This window comes from Filicampus tigris, chromosome 7 (assembly GCF_054856515.1).
Source record: "Filicampus tigris isolate MCC_2025a chromosome 7, RoL_Ftig_1.0, whole genome shotgun sequence".
Classification (NCBI taxonomy): domain Eukaryota; kingdom Metazoa; phylum Chordata; class Actinopteri; order Syngnathiformes; family Syngnathidae; genus Filicampus; species Filicampus tigris.
The window spans coordinates 18,385,001-18,403,004 of record NC_141223.1 but is presented as its reverse complement, the minus strand read 5'-3'; the positions used below and the strand labels follow the sequence as shown (position 1 = coordinate 18,403,004).

At 39.1% G+C, this 18,004-nt stretch overlaps 2 protein-coding genes across 5 annotated transcripts in view; one reads left to right on the top strand and one right to left on the bottom strand.

The window, feature by feature from the left end:
• Nucleotides 1-281: 281 nt before the first annotated feature.
• ppm1na (protein phosphatase, Mg2+/Mn2+ dependent, 1Na (putative)) lies at nucleotides 282-9,201 on the bottom strand. Of its 2 annotated transcripts, XM_086035834.1 has the most exons (6): nucleotides 8,120-9,139; nucleotides 5,708-6,279; nucleotides 1,921-2,038; nucleotides 1,632-1,746; nucleotides 1,483-1,546; nucleotides 282-1,239 (listed from the first exon to the last, which is right to left on the bottom strand). In XM_086035834.1, the coding sequence occupies exons 1-6, from the start codon at nucleotides 8,523-8,525 to the stop codon at nucleotides 1,207-1,209; spliced, it is 1,308 nt and encodes a 435-aa protein (XP_085891960.1). In that variant the 5' UTR covers nucleotides 8,526-9,139; the 3' UTR covers nucleotides 282-1,206. The 2 variants fall into 2 exon arrangements, with proteins under 2 accessions (XP_085891960.1, XP_085891961.1); XM_086035835.1 differs by lacking the exons at nucleotides 282-1,239; nucleotides 1,483-1,546 and having other exon boundaries at nucleotides 1,628-1,746; nucleotides 8,120-9,201.
• Nucleotides 9,202-14,498: 5,297 nt separating this feature from the next.
• Nucleotides 14,499-18,004, top strand: part of rtn2a (reticulon 2a) — a 17,519-nt gene continuing 14,013 nt past the window's right edge. For 2 of the 3 annotated variants that reach the window (XM_086035832.1, XM_086035833.1), the window contains exons 1-3: nucleotides 14,499-14,741; nucleotides 15,919-15,972; nucleotides 17,436-17,945. In XM_086035832.1, coding sequence (XP_085891958.1) covers nucleotides 14,711-14,741; nucleotides 15,919-15,972; nucleotides 17,436-17,945 — 595 coding nt within the window. In that variant the 5' untranslated portion in view covers nucleotides 14,499-14,710. The remainder of the gene's footprint in view (nucleotides 14,742-15,918; nucleotides 15,973-17,435; nucleotides 17,946-18,004) is intronic. The other variant, XM_086035831.1, reaches the window with a different exon arrangement.

Below are 18,004 nucleotides of genomic sequence, written 5' to 3'. Positions count from 1 at the left end.
TCTTATAGACCAAACCAGTAACTGAATCATCAATTTATGTTCATGCTCTGTCAATTTGAAATAATGCCATTTTTTTAAATAAAGGGATGAAAATTATACGTTTTCTTGTTTCTCGATCTTGTGACATCTAAAAACAATTGCAAATCCCTTTTGGGGAGGCGTCATTTGTGTTTTTTGCTATTCACGGGAGGGCTCGGCCCATCTTCTACAATATCTGTATTGTAAGGCGTGAACAACAGTTACATAAGTTGTGATGTCACTCCACTCACAGTCTTCCAAAGTTCATGTAAGTCATTTAATGCAAAGTAAAACATTTGTGCTAATTCCATGTATCTGTCTCTCTCTCTCTCTCTCTCTCTCTCTCTCTCTCTCTCCCCCCACAAGTTTGCTTGTGCATTCTTTTATCCGGCTGTGGCTTCCGTCCCACTTTTTGAACCTTGACAGCACCATGTCAACTTCTTTAGAGTATTGTTTCTGCTGTATGACTTCATGAGAACATGTGGCACGTGCAGGGAGCACAGTGTTAATTGTCTTGTGTACAGTACAGTGTCAGTAATGTACACTCATGGGGCACTTCATTAGGCAAACAATCTAATAACATCCAATACTGTATCCAAAATTCAGCATTTAAAATGATAATAATGCTCTATTTTGATTGAGTGGTATTTATGCAGTGGTGTGGAATTTCATACTGAGAGGGCTTTCTTGTGTTTTTATTTCAGCAAAATACTTTACATTTATACCTATTAAATATTTTTATAATTTGGTCAGATATTTACACATTTCAATTAAGTAAATAAGCACATTATTAAAATGCCCATAAAATGTACAAGCACAAGGGTGGAATGTCTTAAGAACTTGTGCTGTACTTCACTGGAAGCTTTGACCCAGAAAGTAGAAGCTGACTGCATTATACTTGGAGTGGTTTCTCTTTTAAATACGTATTAATGATATAAAAACATTGTTAAATGAACCCCTCTCTGATAGTGCCAACTGAAAATATAATCTTTGTAAAGGCAGAACAATAGAATGAGCTGCCTTATACAGAAGCTTTCTAGCACGTTGATTATGTTAAATAATTGAACATTTTCAAAATTTCCCACACATTGCCTTAAATAAATGTTGCATAAAAAGTCAGTGCGCTCCTCTGAAATGTGGAAGGGCTAAGGGAAGGATGTTGATGAAAGTGTTTCCATGGTCATGCTTTTAGTAAGAGTCTTCTTCTGATCCGCCAACATCCTAAACAATATAAAACAGCAGCATTATTCACTCTGTTGTTTAAAAAAGGCCTAATTTGAGCACGTTTACGCCAATTCTAATCAAATCTAGCAAAGTCACAACTCCCGAATTTCGAATGGTTCAAATAGAGAAGTTTTGACAGTATGACATGTCTCCCAAGTTATTCGCCACAATGAATAGGATGAGAAGAAATATAAAAGGTGAAATAAAAAAACAATATTTTGTGTCTGTAACATAGCTTACCATTGGCTCTTGAGTCCTGAGAGCTGCAATATGCTTCTGATACGAAGAAATGATGCAATCTCGTCTGCATGGTGACAAATGTCAATTGGACACAACTTTTCAAGTGTTGCATCCTCACTGTGAAACCTTGTGTGTGGTTCTGTGCTTACTTGCTGGTGATGCCGCCCCCTGGAGGAAGTCCCGGTATCTCTTCCTCAGCCAGGAATTTGATCACATACAAAAGGTCAGGATCCTCATCTTTGGCACGCATCATCTTGATGATTTCTGGAAGTGAAAATAGATTAGAAAGAGCAAATATATATATATGTGTGTATATATATATATATATGTGTGTATATATATATATATATATATATATATATATATATATATATATATATATATATATATATATATATATCAGAAGTTATGGGTTTTTTTTTAGTATGAGCGGGGCACCTTCTACTTTCATGTCAATGTGTTGCTCCAGCGCTGCTTCCCGCTGCAGTGCCTCTTGGGATATCTGGGGGGCGCCCGGGAGGCACACTATGATGATGCTGATGTTATCCAAGCTGCCCTGCAGGGGGCGATAGAAGACAAAAACATATACAGTACAGTAAGTGAATGTGAAATAAGTTTGCTGACTCACTAGAAATTTATTTCAAAAAGAAAAGAGTGTCTTTATTACAATTGAAGTATAATAAATTAGTACTAAAGTAACATATCATGAAGATAATACATCATTTTGAAGACTGTACCAAAGCAAAATTGCTTAGTAGGGCACTTAAAATAATTCAAACTATGTTATATTAACACCTTAAAAATGGTAAGGTGCTGCTTGTCCACAATATTCTTGGGCACTTTGATGCTGGTGACATCATCCACATCTTCGTTGATGTCATCACACAGCCGAGGAGGAGCAAGGCTCATGAGTGAGTGCTATTAGACTTTAAGCTTTTCAGATGTAATAAATACCACGTAACCATGTAAGGGTGGGATAATTCCACTGAGCTGGTGTATATTGAGCACTACCTCACATTCAGTGTTAATCCCAGCCATGTGTCATGCAATCTTCAGGCGTACCATAATACAGCACATGCCTATTTATAGTGTCAGGTTAACGCTCTTGACTGAGAGGCCGGACAAATCTACTTACGAATCGACGTCAGTGTAATACCCTCTTTGTCATCCCTACACCTTCCCTCAATGTAAAATGCTCCATTCATAAAAACGCCTGTTGTGACTATTAAATAACCATGGAAGCTTTCACTATTACTGCACATTACTTACATCACAATAGGTACACTTGCACTGTATTGTGTGTTTGACACCAAAGACATGGCTTACGATGTCACAAAGATATATTCATTTAAAAATTGTGTTTTATTGTTGTGCTTGTAGTGTGCAGTGTTGTAGACCCTGAGCACAGTTTCTAAGACAGCTGTTTGGTCAGTACATTTACATGCATGAAAAGGTGTTAATTCGGGCTGAAAAAGTAAATGAATTCAAAACAACATTACAATGTAACAGAATCCAATTTTTAAATCGCACAGGCTGCAATTTTGAAAAAAAAAAAAACAACAACTTCATTTTGTTTGGTTTGCTTTGTTGTTTTTCATTTATATAGTGTCATTACATAATGAAACATGAAAAGTTGAAGTGATAAAGCCACAGATTTTTTGCATTATTGTTGTAATCTGATTTATGATTTACTATTTCGGTTTGGTAGAATTTTGTGAAGTTGTCATGGTGAATGCTTAAAAGGCCAAGTCAAAGTGTTCCTTTAGTTAACTCTAATTGGAGTGGATAAACCAACTGTCTTTCATATTAATTCATGGTTCATTTACCTTTATTTTAGGGTAAGCCTAACCTATAAGACCAAAACATTTACATATGTAAAACCCCAATACTATTGAAGCTGTGTAAAATGTAAATAAAAACAGAATTCAATGATTTACAATCATGGTCAACCTCTATTTAATTGAATACACTACAAAGACAAGATATTTAATGTTCAAACTGATAAACTTGATTGTTTTTGGCAAATAATCATTCATTTAGAATATTATGGCTACAACAAGTTCCAAAAAAGCAGGGACAGGGTCATGTAGTACATCACCTTTTCTTTGAACAACATTCAATAATTGTTTGGGAACTAAGGCCACTAATTGTTGTAGCTTTTAAGGTGGAATTATTTCCCATTCTTACTTGATGTACAGCTACAGCTGTTCAACAGTCCGGGGTCTCCGTTGTCATATTTTACGCTTCATAATTTTCAGTGGGACACAGGCCTGGACAGCAGGTAGGCCAGTCTCGTACCCGCCCGCTTTTTACTACAAAGCCACACTGTTGTAACATGTGCAGAATGTGGTTTAGCCTTGTCTTGCTGAAATTAGCAGGTGCGAAAAAGACATTGCTCGGTTGGCAGCATATATTTTTCCAAAACCTGCTTGTACCTCTCAGCATTAATGGTGCCTTCACAGATGTGTAAGTTACCCATGCTATCACAGATACTGGCTTTTGAACTTTGCGTTCATAACAGTCCGGGTGGTTATTGTCTTCTTTGGCGGGGAGTACACGGCACCCACAATTTCCATAAACAATTTGAAGTGTGGACTCGTCAGACCACAAAACATTTTTCCTCTTTGCATCACTCCATCTAAGATCATCTCGGGCCCAGAGAAGCTGGGTCTTGTTGATAAATGGCTTTTACTTTGCGTAGTAGAGTTTTTAAGTTGCCCTTAGGGATGTAGCGCCGGACTGTATTTACTGACATTGTTTTTCTGAAGTGTTCCTGAGCCCATGTGCTGATATCCTCTACACAATGATGTCGGTTTTTGATGCAGTGATGTCAGAGGGGTCGAAGGTCACGGGCGTCCAACGGTGGTTTTCTACCTTGCTGCCTACATTGCAGTGATTTCTCCATATTCTCTGAACCTTTTGATGATATTATGTACCGTAGATGATGAAGTTCCTTGCAATTTTACATTGTGGAACACTGTCCTTAAACTGTTGGACTATTTTCTCACACAGTTGATGTGGTCCTCGCCCCATCTTTGCTTGTTAATGACTGAGCAATTCAGGGAAGTTCCTTTCATACCCAATGGTCACACCAGCTCCCAGTTAGCCTGTTCACCTCTCCTTTTTCCAAACAGGTGTTTGATGCGCATTCCTCAACTTTCTCAGTCTTTTTTGCCACCTGTCACAACTTTTTTGCAACGTTATTGATTATTTGCTAAAAACAATAAAATTTAAGAGTTTGAACATCTTGTCTTTCTTGTCTTTGTAGTGCATTCAATTGCATATAGGTTGAACATGATTTGCAAATGATTGTATTCTGTTTTTATTTACATTTTACACAATGCCCCAACTTCAATGGAATTGGGGTTGTATAATAAATCCGCTATTGTTTATTAGAGAAGTAGTGTGGATTTATTTATTGAATGCGTTTGTTAAAAAATACTTGGTAAGAGGAAGAAATAATTGAGTGCTAAATCGCAATTGCAATATTGAGATTAGAATTTGCAGGTAAAGCAAATGAGTGTACAGTGCAGTAAGTGTATATACCATTTTTGCTGCCCTCCTTTCTTCTGCATAGGGCTGGTGATTGATTGGTAATTGATTTGAAAAATTAATAAATCATTTCGTCTCTTAGAGGTGCACTGCTCACATTAACAGCCACGAAAAGAGAAGTGTTACTTTGCAAAACAGTGACAGTTCACTGCTGTCTGCTAAAAAACTTACATTAGAGGAATCGTTTTAATATTATTTTCTGTATACGACAAGAAGCCGGATGGAAGGCAATCATGAAGTCAAACGCGCTGGTCCCCATTTTTGTGGTGTAAAATTGATATGTTGATCCACTGCTATTGTGGAAGCAAGGTCACGTAAAGTCAACTCAGTTAGGTACAGTTGTACCTGCTGAACAGCTGATCTGGGGTTAATCAGAGGCACTTTAAATTGTGGCAGTTGTGCGCTACCTCCCATTTAATGAGTTTGTGAATGTGATTGGCTGATTCTGAACATGGTTTCTCCGCTTATTAGAGGGTGTGCACACTTGCGCAACCACAAAGTTTATGTAATTATTCAAATGCAAAATAATGTTGTTATTCAAGTACATAATGTTATTTGCCTTTTCTTTGAATTGAAATAAAAAAATTGGCAATCGGACATTTGTGGGGGAAAAAAAGATTTCTTGAGGCCGTATCACCCTCTCCCCACTTAACATATTTGCATATTGTTTCACCTTGTAGAGACAGAGGTCGATGACTTGCGTGCAAATCTCTCGCAGGTCGTCGCACACCTGCAGGCGGCTGCGCACAAAAGCGCAGAGTTCCTCGTTGCTGATGGCGTCCCAAACGCCGTCGCACGCCAGCACGATGAACTCGTCCCGGGCCGCCCGCTCCACCTCGTACACTTCGGGCTCGGGCGACACCAGCTGCTCCGTCTGCGGCCTCCAGTCCACCTCTTTGAAATCAAAGTCGCCCAGCGCTCTTGACACAGCCAGCGAACCGTTGATGCGCTGCAGCGTGACTGAGCCGCCAGCGTTCTGTATGCGCTCCTTCTCCCTGGGATTGAAGGGCTTGTGGTCCTCGGTGTAGAAGACCAGCTGGCCGTCGTTACAGAGGAGAGTGCGCGAATCCCCGCAGTTGATGAAGTACACACATTGCGGGGAGATCATGACGGCCGCTGCCGTGGTGCCGCTACGGTCCCAGTTGTCCTCGCGGGCCAGTTTGTGCATGTGGCGGTCGATTTCGAGGAATCCCTCACGGATGCCCTCCTTCACCTGCTCTGGGTCTTCGCTTGCTTTTACCCCACCTGTGTCAAATGCAAGACATTGTTGCAGGTAACTGTGGAGTTTAAATTAGCAATATACTGTGTCTTAACCAGGAACTGCTTGATGTAAAACATCTCAGTTGCTAATGTGAGGTGTACTGACACAATTCTAAATAACCTGGTCCTTGGAAATTTTGCCCACCACTACTTTTGATGTTGACATCAACAGTAAGTGAAGTGACTCAATATAATAAGATCAAATCTCATTGTATTGTGTGTCAAGATTATTATAGTTAATAAATTAACTAAAACTAAAAGTGAAAAAACATTTTTCTTAATTAACTATACCCATCCATCCATTTTCCGAACTGCTTATCCTCAGAGGTTCGTGGACGTGCTGGCGCCTATCAGTTAAATTAAAAAAATAAATAAAATAAAACTCTTAAATTTTTTTTTTTTTAAAAAGCAAAATAAAACAAACTTAAACTGCAACTTATTTTTGTAAAACTAACTAAAACTATAATTATGGCAAAAAAGTATAGCGAAAATGTTTTGTCAATGTTAATTTGCATCTTTCTCAACTAATATAAACAAATATTAATCTCACTCAGTGTTCATATATAAATGGGCTGAAGTTTGTCAGCAACAAAATTATATTAAAGAATAGTCAGTATTTAAAAAAATAAACAGCAAATGTACTGGTTGGACTGGCATGAGCAGAACATTTTTGTTGCATTGTCTCAAATTTTACTGGCAAAGTACCTTCATTCAGGGACAGCTGGAGCACCTACAATACTTATTTAATTTTTTTTAATTTTTGTACTCAACAAATACTCAATATATATTAAAATTCTAAACTATTATAACGCTGGTATCCATACACTGTATAGTACAGGATGTTATGGTTTAAATTATGGAATTTTGTCGGTGCAGTGGTCTCTTGAGGTAGAAGTACAATACAAGCCGTTGTTCGGCCGTTTTTTTATTTTCGTTTTTTTTTTTTTACGTTGACTTTTTAACAAGAATTTGGGAGAAGAGAAGCACTGAATGGTGGCAGTGTAGTAGTGAACTCATCTGAACTCACTTCATAACCAGCAGAAATTTGACAGATAGACAGTTCAAAGAAGATAATTCAAGCTGTGTAATGATATTCCTACTTGGAGTTTACTGTCAAACTCAACATGAAACAAAGAGATGTATACATTGCGTATTTACAACAACCACACGACTTTACCTTCTGCTAGCTGAATGCCAACTCACAATGCTATACACGGACTAACGAATAGCATCAACACGTTTATACAACGGATGTTTAAATATATGTAGACAGAGAATGATGCAACACTCACATTCATATATTCTTTATCCTCTGTGAAAATTTACTCATTACTGCAGTTTACCAGGTCACAAACCAATCATGCACACCAGGAGTTACAATACATTAATCATGATGAACAAAAACTTTTGAATTCTTTGCATTCGCTTTAAGAAAAAAAAACGACTATATACCTTTTTTAAACTACAATGTACAATGTAGTCCTGTTTTCCTTTTTGGGAAACACTTGAAAAATGTTTTGGGGTCGTGGTGGTTGGAACGGATTATGGGTAAAGATTATTTGAGAATAAATTAAACTTGTATCTCAAGACACCACTGCATGTCTTATTTTCATTTCAAATTTCCCTTTTGAACTTGAAACTGCCATGTTTATCCCCACTGTTGTATTAATTGGCCACTTCCTATCAATTTTCTTTCCTAAAAAAGGATGCTTTAGAACGATATGTCCACAATACATGCAAAATACCGGCACTGGCGCATATTGATACTGACATCAAATATCCTTTAAAGCCTAAAATAAATCAGCTTCATTTTATGTTCCTGTACCTGTGGCGAGGATGTGGTCCAGCAGGTTCCTGGAGCAGTACTGGGCCACGGTGCTCCCTGCATGGCCGTCGAACACAGCGAAGTAGGCCCACTCGCTCAGCTCCCCTCTCATGTGAGGCATGCAAGTGTGCGCGTCCTCCATCTGAGCCCTCCAGCCCTGCATGCTCGCCACCGCGTAGTTTAACCCCGAATGAGACCCCCCCTCGGACACGTGTTTCTCCAACACGGGCCTCTCCAGGTACGGGCTGAGCATGTCGTCGTCTTCGTCGAAGTTGTCCTGTTCCTCGGGCCCCTTTTCTCTTGAGCCTCCTTTAAAAAAGAAGGTCACCATCTTCTCCGTTTCTTTAACCAGCTGGCGGAGGAAGGAGGGCACCTCCACGTTGCTTGCCCTGCGCGCCGTCCTCATCACGCCTCTGAGACACTGCTCTAGCTTCTTGCTCGACCTGGCCGCTGCGCGTCTCCTCTTGCTGCTGACCCTGCGCCGGCCCTGAGTCTTCCTCAGCAGGTCCAGGGCAACTGATGAGTAGGCGCACCCAAATGTAAGTCAAAAAGATCTACCTAAAATAAAATACTGAGGTCATGCATGTTGTCGCATCCTTCACCAATGGGTTGTATTGTGTTACTCTGTGAATTTCACCGCAACTCTTTGGATCTGTGTGTCCTCTATCCCTCCCTTCTTAGCCTTTAGTTTCTATTGGCTTGTTTATTTTAGCATCTTTATCCCGCTTCACTTCCACTTCCCTCCCTCTCACCGTCTGCAGAACTCTGCTGGGCTAATCACTTAGATGACTTGCCTGCATATACGCACCCATTAGAAGAATTACACAGGGAGGCGTATAACCACCACAGTTGTGACTTTTTCCATCCTGCTATTTAGTCAAAGCGCATTAAGGCTGTCAATATATTTGACAGCACGTGTTGTTGTGTCGCGTTTGGCTTTATAGAATGGAGCTTATAGGGAAGTCAAGCCAAAAATGTTCTTTACAATAATATTTTTCTATGCAGCCCCATTAGTCTAAACATAGCATTCTGGTTAATATTGTGTTTGTGGAATATGACTTAAGTAGTAAAATCCACCTGTTTTTGTCCATCTTAGGTGGACGGTCATTTTGTCACTTGCTGCCAACTGAATATGACATCACAGTTGCTCAGGGTTCAGGTAATGACCAATCACGGCTGAGCCTCAGAACACAGGTGAGCCTTGATTGGTTGTTACCTGAGCCCTGAGCAACCCCCTGAGATGACTAAAACATTGTTTCAACTTGTGGGCCTGCATAGAACATATTCTTGTAAAGACAGTTTTTGGGTTGACTTCCGCTTTAATTCTTTACAGTAAAAACAAGGATTTTTTTTTGTTCTATAGTATATGAGAGTAAATGGTAGTGGTCAGCACACCTGAAAAAAATCAGTCTGAGAAAATTACCCCATAATTCTGATGTGATTTGCTGTTGATTTATTTTTGGGGGGGGGGACAGCACAATCACTTAAAACATGTAAAATAGGAGATAAACTTACCTGATGACTTGACGGGGATGGTCACGCTGGCGGCCTTTTTAACTTTTGTTTCTCATTGAAGATAGGTATCTGGTCAAGTAACTAGAGGCTAAAGCCTCCATGTCCCCCCCCCCCCGAGCCTTTGTTAGCCATGGTATGCTCGAGCAAGTGATTGATGCATCCCTCGATCATACTTTCTGTCTCTACAATCTCCGATTGGCCAGTATGGTCATAAACTGGGGTAGTAAACGTTTGAACGACAAAAGGGCCGGGGGAGAAGGAACTAAAGAAATTACAAAATAAAAATGCAAATATGAAGCATACTTGCTTTTACTGCTCTGTATTGAATGTAATTCATTCATTAATTATCTCTAGTGCCCTTGTTCTGTTCAGTGTTGCAGGGAAGCTGAAGGATGACAGGTTTGGTACAGATTTGACTAGTCGTGAGTCAGTCGAAATGCTACTGTGTATTAAATACAAAATGCATACAGACGGTTCACAGTAAATATTTGTATGAAAAATATTCTAGGTCATAATTATACAACAATGAAATGAAAAAACATTTAACGGGATGTAGAAAAAAATTCCTACCTCTATCTCTTATTGTAGTCCTTTAAACACAGTTGAGACCAGTGTGAACACGGTTATTACATATCATGCGATATGATTGGAAGTGACCTATACTACTTGTTTATGGTCAACATTTTCTCTACCAGCCTTTTAAAACAATGTGTTTGTGAGTTGGTGCACTTGGAAGAACAACAATTGGACTACACATTTGATTCTCAGGTCCTATGTGTCTATAAGCAGAAGTAAACCTTTAATCAGGGTTGGTCACTGGCAGTGTGACAAGTTAATTTAAGCATGGCTGTTTGCCTACCCAATTAAGACTGTTCACATGGCAAACATTTGGCGTACTTGACTCTTCTGATGCACTTATAGCATCATCTGCTTTCTATGGACTCAACATTAAGTACACATTTGAATGAGATTCAAGGCAAGAATCCTTACAAAGATAAGGCTCAGTTAGAATATTGATTAAACAATATTTTAATTTGGATTGTAGTGTGAATGATATCTTTCCTCGCTACAGTACCCTAATAAGTGAGCACAAGTACTTATTTAATAACAGTCATTCCAAATTGAGTTTTATTTTCTGTATGTAGGGACAGTTTTTGTTTAAAAACAACTAGTGATTACATTTACTATTCTCCATCTGTAAACACAGTATATCCCACAAGTGCCACCTTTACTTCAACTTTTAATATGTTTATGTATACATTTTATATGATCTCTTAGTAAATGCACCATTTTGGCTGTTACGTTTGTCGGTCGAAAAACTGGCCATTCCTCATCCAAATTTAATGTGCACGTCCACTCATTCCCACTTCAGTCTCTGTAAATATCCCGAATGGTGTTAAATGCCTCGCCCGTCCTAACTGTGATCAGCAAAGAAGCAGTATGTTTTTTTTTTTTTTTTTAGCAAAGAAGCATTGTGCGCTCGTCCCAGCATAAATCTATGTAGCTCTGCTCACGTCCAAATTTCCTCATTCTCATATAAATCAGCCACGCAGAGGTTAATCCTTTTGATATGTTGAAGTTGTCATTAGTAGGGATACATTTTGGTGCCAATTGATCACCGTCTTTGGACGTTGTAAGCAATAAAAGTACAATGATTTCCAATGGAGAGTTTGTAATCAGTTCCTCCAGTGACTCCAATCGAACAAGGATAGAACGGTAGGGGGCGCGGCCATTCTCCTCATTAAGAAGGGGCATTATTCATGGAGTCACTTATTTCCTAATTTCTCCAAAAATGAATGGAGAAAATAGAAAATGACAACTCTTTTCATTTTCCTGATCAAAAAATATATTAAATGAACTTGCTAGTGAAAACGTGGCCAACCAATCCCTTTAATCAAGGTCCCACTATGTATGCCATGGGCTACAAAAAAAATGTTAACGGACTTTAAATGCCCCTCAGGCTGTAGTTTGGAGGTTGTATACAGTCAAACCGTGCATGCTCGTGGTTTAGTATCTGCAGATCCGCATATTTTTCATTTAAAAAAAATCATTTTTAGTAAAAGTTTAATAAAAGTTTTCTTTTTTTCCATGATCCACCCCAAATTTTCCCCCAGTATATCAATTGACTGCTGACCAATTTCGCTCAAAGTCAGTTTGTACAGACTCCAGCTCATTTGCAACCTTAAATATTGACTAATTTAATTGAGTTTAATGCAAATTACACGACTCAATATGACATCTTATTTTATATTGAAATTCTCATGGTTTTTATTTGTATCTGATGTGTAAACCATCTTGTGTGATTTGGTTGTGTGTGTGTGTGGTTTGCAACACAAAGTGTACACCAGAGTGTCTGTTGAATTGCCCTTTGAGGGATATCAATGAGTATCGTAAATTCAACAAAAAAGAAATTGTAATGGGACCCTCGTGAGGATAAGCGGTTTAGGAAAATGGATTGATGAATTTAAACAAAAAACATGTCACCCTTCATGACCTGCATAAGCTGCAGCTAAACACTCCCCCCTTGTGGTGTGTCTGTAGAATATCCTTTATTCTCAAGTCTCCTTTTTGTGCTTATGTAAATGAGTATCGAATGTGACAACATTAATTAACAAGTCTCATCTTCACCTGAAAAATATCTTCACGTGTATTCAATTTCCTGTTGATGATGTTAAGCTGTCCAGCCCCTGAGTTAGCAAGACATTCCAGTACCATGGAAGAAAAGCAACAGTGCTGAATGTTCTTCATTTATAGACCGCGTCCAGCTGCGGACTGATGAACATCAAGACTTTTCTAGATGCCTTTGTAACATTTTCCAGCTTTATACCAGTTTCTACATGATGTGCTGACATCAACTTGATTTAGATGCTGTGTGGTATGACCTGAAGAAAACTATTCATCAGACATCCCAGGAATTTTCTGAACTGCATGAGTTTTGTAAAGAGGAGTGGGCCATAATTTCTCCTGATCGCTCTGCCCGTCTTCTTTGCAACTACAGAATATTTTTTTCGTTTACGTTATTGCCGGAGGTGGACATTTTACCACAGTTTGCCGGTCCGTCATCTGTCAGCGGCGAGGGCACCCGCCTGTCATTCGTCAGTCTATTATTTTTCGTGACAAACTCAATTGTAATCTTCCGTCAATTAGTCCGTCAGAAGTCCATTGGTCCCTCGGTCGGTCACCCAAAAAAACGTCTGGAAAATGGGCGTCTGTTCGTCATTTTAAAAAGGTGACCCGCCATTTGCCAATCTGTCTGATGGAAGGATGGTCAATCAGTTATTAAAGCCAAATGTTTATTTACTTTTTTTGCTTGTCCTGTAAATATTCACTTATTGTTTAAGAAAAAAAAAAAAAGAAAACATATAATTGTGTAGTATGAGTTTAAGCAAGTTATTTTTCTTTTTAAATTGTGATGTAGCTGAAGATCAGATCATATTTCATGACAAATTTATGCTGAAATGTAAAATATTCCAAAGGTTTCACATTCACTTTTCTCTTCCACTGTATGTATATTGCATTTTGTGATGTGAGGGTGTTATAAAGAGGTAGATTAGGTCACTTAAAGAGGAAGTCAACCCATAAATGTTCTTTACAATAACATGTTCTGTGTGCCACACTAGTCTAAACACAGTGTTGGAACTTTTAGCGGGTCACTAGGGCGTAAGCACAATTATTAGTTCCCACCCAAACAACTATTTACTCAATGCGTGTTCGTTTTATCTTTCAAGAAGGCAGCCAATGGAAATAACAACTCACCCAAGTTGATTGAATTTGCTCGTATATTTCTTTCAATCTCTGGTATACAGGAATCATACAAAATCAGATCTGGGCTGTTTTTCTTACCTCGCGAACGCTTACACCTGTGAAAGGCGAAGTCAGAAAAGTTCGCCGTCTAAAATGCAACTCTCACATTCATAAGGTTGTCCTGACAATAAGTATAAACAAAGTTTAGATGTTGGTCTAAGCAAAGTCTGGATGTCTGTCAACAATATTTCACAGAAAATGAGCAGCAACTTTGCTCTTCTCTGCTCTCTAGCTGTTAGTCATGTCAGTTGGTTTTCTGGATCTGTAGCAAATCTAGTGGAGTTATTTCATGTGTATATGTGTATATATATATATATATATATATATATGTATATATATATGTATATGTATATATGTATATATATATGTATATATATATATATGTATATATATATATGTATATATATATATGTATATATATATATATATGTATATATGTATATATATATATATATATATGTATATATATATATATATATATGTATATATGTATATATATATATATGTATATATATATATGTATATATATATATGTATATATATATGTATATATATATATATATGTATATATATATATACATTTTTTTTAAATTCCCCACCAGTGCATTTCAATGGGTGTCATTTATACATGGATTTATGAGTCCATGTGCTGTATGCTCTCATCTCATTCATTATTGACATCTCCACTCTTCCTCCCATTAGATCAGGGATGTCCAAACTCTGTCCTCAAGGGCCAGTGTCCTGCCTGTTTTCCATCGATTCCCGCTGCAACGCACCTGATTCAAGAGCTCATGATCGTGATCAAGATTCTTCAAAGCTTGCTGATGAGCGGATCATTTAAATCAGCTGTGTTGCAGCAAGGAGAGCTGGAAAACAGGCAGGACACCGGCCCTTGAGGACCGAGTTTGGACACCCTTGCATTGACGACCAGATGCCCAGACCAGAGCCATTTGCTCATGCGTCTCGCTGTTTACCGTAGCTGTGCTGTAGCTGCTAGCTGCAGCCGTGGCGCTAATGTGAGAGCAGGCAGAGGGTGTAGAAGGAGGAGGCGGCGGCGGGGGCGCATGAGGGGGACGCTGGTGTGAGGCAGGGCGGGGCGGCTGAATGTCTGAAGCAGGAAGCTGCTCACGCACATCACCGTGGACCACAGAGGCAGCGGGAGAGACGGTCCAGAGGGTTTTCCGCACGATTCCCTGGCATTATATGAGAGTGGAGGGGGGAGCCGGGGGGTGTCTTCCAGGCTGGGAGGGCTCAGCGATGTCTTGATGGAGTATGGGCCAGGTTTTAGGATTCTCCCACTGCCGTGAGTCTGCTCATCTTTGCTTGTTTTCCGGCTGACGCGAGAGCATATTCCTGCTTCTCATCGCCGTAGCTCAGCATCTCTCTATCGCTAGCGATATCGTATGTTGGCCCTCGTCTTCATCCTGCCTCTTCAGCCCTGCTCTTTGATAAACACATGGCTGAACAGAGGGGTTGCAGCAGGACTGTTTGCTGGTGTCACGCACTTAGTTCTACTTGTGTGTTCATGTACATTGGGCAGAAAAGACAGTCAACCTATGAAATGTATAATATTGAATTATTTTGCCAACGTGGCTAACTACGAGGTGGTTGAAAGAAAAAAAACTATTTGAATCTGAAAACGGGTTGTGATTTAAAAGATATGAGTGCATCAAAATGTATCATTCCACTTTACCCCAGAAAATATATTGAGATATGTGAGATATGTATCGAAGCATCTTCTATTGTGTGTGTACATACATATATATATATATATATATATATATATATATATATATATATATATATATATATATATATATATATATATATATATATATATATATATATATATATATATATATATATATATATATATATATATATATATACACACATACACACACACACAACAAATTGTAGAAAACATGGTGGATCCCTTCATTTTTTCCGCGGCTTTATACTGTATTTGTCTTTGAAGGAAATGCCACGGAAGGTCAATCATATTGTAAAATGACAACAACGACATAACATCATACTCTTGAACTGAGCCGTACTGCATCGAATCGAATTGGAATGGAGTCCAATCATTGTACCGTTACTTCAAAATACATTTTTATCCAGCCCGGCGCTGATTGGTTAGCTTGGCGGGAGAGGAAGGAGGCAGCTTGCAAATGTGAATTAAGTGACACAACCGATTCTTTGTCAGTCACGAGCGCTATAAAAAAAAACTGCAGTTTTTGCGTTCACATGATGGTGTTGTTTGGAATCGTGATTTCGATCCAAAAATGATAAATCGTTCAGCCCTAGTTCAGGGTTCAATGTATGTTACTTGCAAACAGGTTTAAGATTGTGATTTTAGCATAACAGCATAGCATGTTAAATAAAGCATTAATATGATATTGCTTACTAATTACTGCCAGTTTTTCGAGGAACCTTTTTTTTTTTTTTTTTTTTAAATGGTGCCCTATGTTGTCTTGCAGAGGAATATGGCTCAGTGGCCTCCACTCCAGATTCGACGCCCCCGTGCACCGACGGTATGAATGCTACACACTGACACTCATGACTCACTGGAATTTCAGCTTTTTTTTTTAAAGTTCTAGTGCACCTCTGACACCCCGCTCTCTCTCTTCAAAATATCTTCTCTGAGGAGCCACAAGTGATCGCATGCTTACTTTCTGATCTCTCAAAGATGCTTTCAGCTCTCTTATCGAACATCAAACGTTAAGACACTCCTGAGGAGTTTTTTGTGGGAACAAAAGAGACACAGAATAGGTTTTAAGTGTGTGCAGCTTGGGAAAAATAAAGACAATATTTGAAACCACCTAAGATAAATTGAGCTTTGTTGAAGGCTACATTGATGCATTTTCAGTTCCTATGATGAAGACTCACTATATTGTGTGGAAAACTGGATCAGGAAAATCAAGTGTATAAAGAATTGCACACAATACATACAATGTCAATGCTGTTGAGGCATTAAGAGTAAAAATAGCATGGATAGACATGATGAACCCCCGTAAAAAAATATCGATTGAAATTTAAATGAATTTCAAGTCTAATGAAAATTATAACACGGTGACGTAGTGGTCAAGACAAATGCCTCACAAGCGGGTTTGAATCTCGATGCAGTTTGCATGTTTTCTCCCACATCCCTAAAACATGCATGTCACACAGTAAATTTCATAGAGTACTTTCTACTCTTAAAAGACTATATTTGGTCCCAGTCTAAACAGAGTCCAATGTACATTTGGAAGAGAATAATATTCAGAGTAAATTTTAAACAGATAAACATTGTCTTTTTCGAGTAAAATGTACTCTACGAAATTAACTGTGCAGAAGAGTCTAAATTGACGATAGGTGTGAATGGTTGTTGGTTGACATGTGCCCCGTGATCGGCTGGCCACCAGCCCAAGGTGTACCCACAGTAGCACACGATGTCAGTGTGAATGCACATTGGGTTGATTGAAATGATTATCAAAAAACATCATCGATAAGTAGAGCATTGGTAGAATTATTATTTGAAAAAAGTAGTGCTCTCACTATTTTTTGGGATTAAATTCTTCGATTATTCCATCGAATACTGGGAAAAAATAGTTTTTTGCATTAAAGTGTATTACAAAACCATTTTTTCCAGATTACTTCTTATTAAGCAACTATTGATTTTAATTTGGTATTTTTCAGTAATAAAAAACAACTGAGCAATTAAGCAATATCACACGAGAAGGATTGGCGTACTCGCCAACCTTTTTTGATACGGATTTAGTTACTGGTTCGGTCCTTGTTTTCCAAAGTAAACCAGATGTTTGCAAATACCTTATTATAAACGAGTATGCGATTAACAAAATCAATTAGATTGTCGATTAGTTTGATAATCGATTAGTTCTCGATTAATCGATTAATTTTGACACAGCTGTAAACACTATTCCACATCTACAGTGCTAGTTGTGTGTAATTTCATGTTTTTTTTCGTTTTTAAAACAAATCACACTATGTCCTCCAGGTGGCAATGAGGAGTCAGAGCTGTACGAGCTACAAACAGCGAGGGACTGGTCCGAGGATGAAGAAGTTGGATACGATGATGACGACACCCTGGCCTCCTCCCCGTCAATTTGGGGCACGCCGCGTCAGAACTCCCTTGAGCTGACCTTCTCCTACATTGCCATCGCCGAGCCCGAGGCTGTGGGGGTCTCACGCACCCAACGGGAGAGGCGCAGGGGCGGCTCCAGGGGAAGTCGCACTTCCCTGGTGCGTACGGACACCCCGGAAACGCCGCTGGACTCCCCCGACGTCGATTGGGACCCGCAAGACTTCCTGACTCGGGCCGATGAAGAAGAGGGAAGAGTGGACGTGAGGGCCGCGAGCCCAAGAAGGAGGAGGAGGCAAAATGAGACCGTAACAATGCAGCCATCGCACCACACCGGAGACGGAGAAACTCAGCAGGGCGATGCAGCGATCATAAGTGAGGAGTGCAGTTTGATCCAAACTTTGTCTCAACCACTGATACTTCAAGGTACAATTAATTCCACACAATCAGACAGAACGATTTTTAACAATTGATATGAAACTCGT

Excerpts from the sequence above, each read along its gene's own strand:
- ppm1na (XM_086035834.1), bottom strand. The coding sequence starts at position 8,525 with ATGAGGACGGCGCGCAGGGCAAGCAACGTGGAGGTGCCCTCCTTCCTC. Across the intron at positions 6,280-8,119 it reads GGACCACATCCTCGCCACAG|GTGGGGTAAAAGCAAGCGAA; the intron begins GTACAGGAACAT and ends CATTTGACACAG. Across the intron at positions 1,547-1,631 it reads GGGGGCGGCATCACCAGCAA|ACGAGATTGCATCATTTCTT; the intron begins GTAAGCACAGAA and ends GTCACCATGCAG.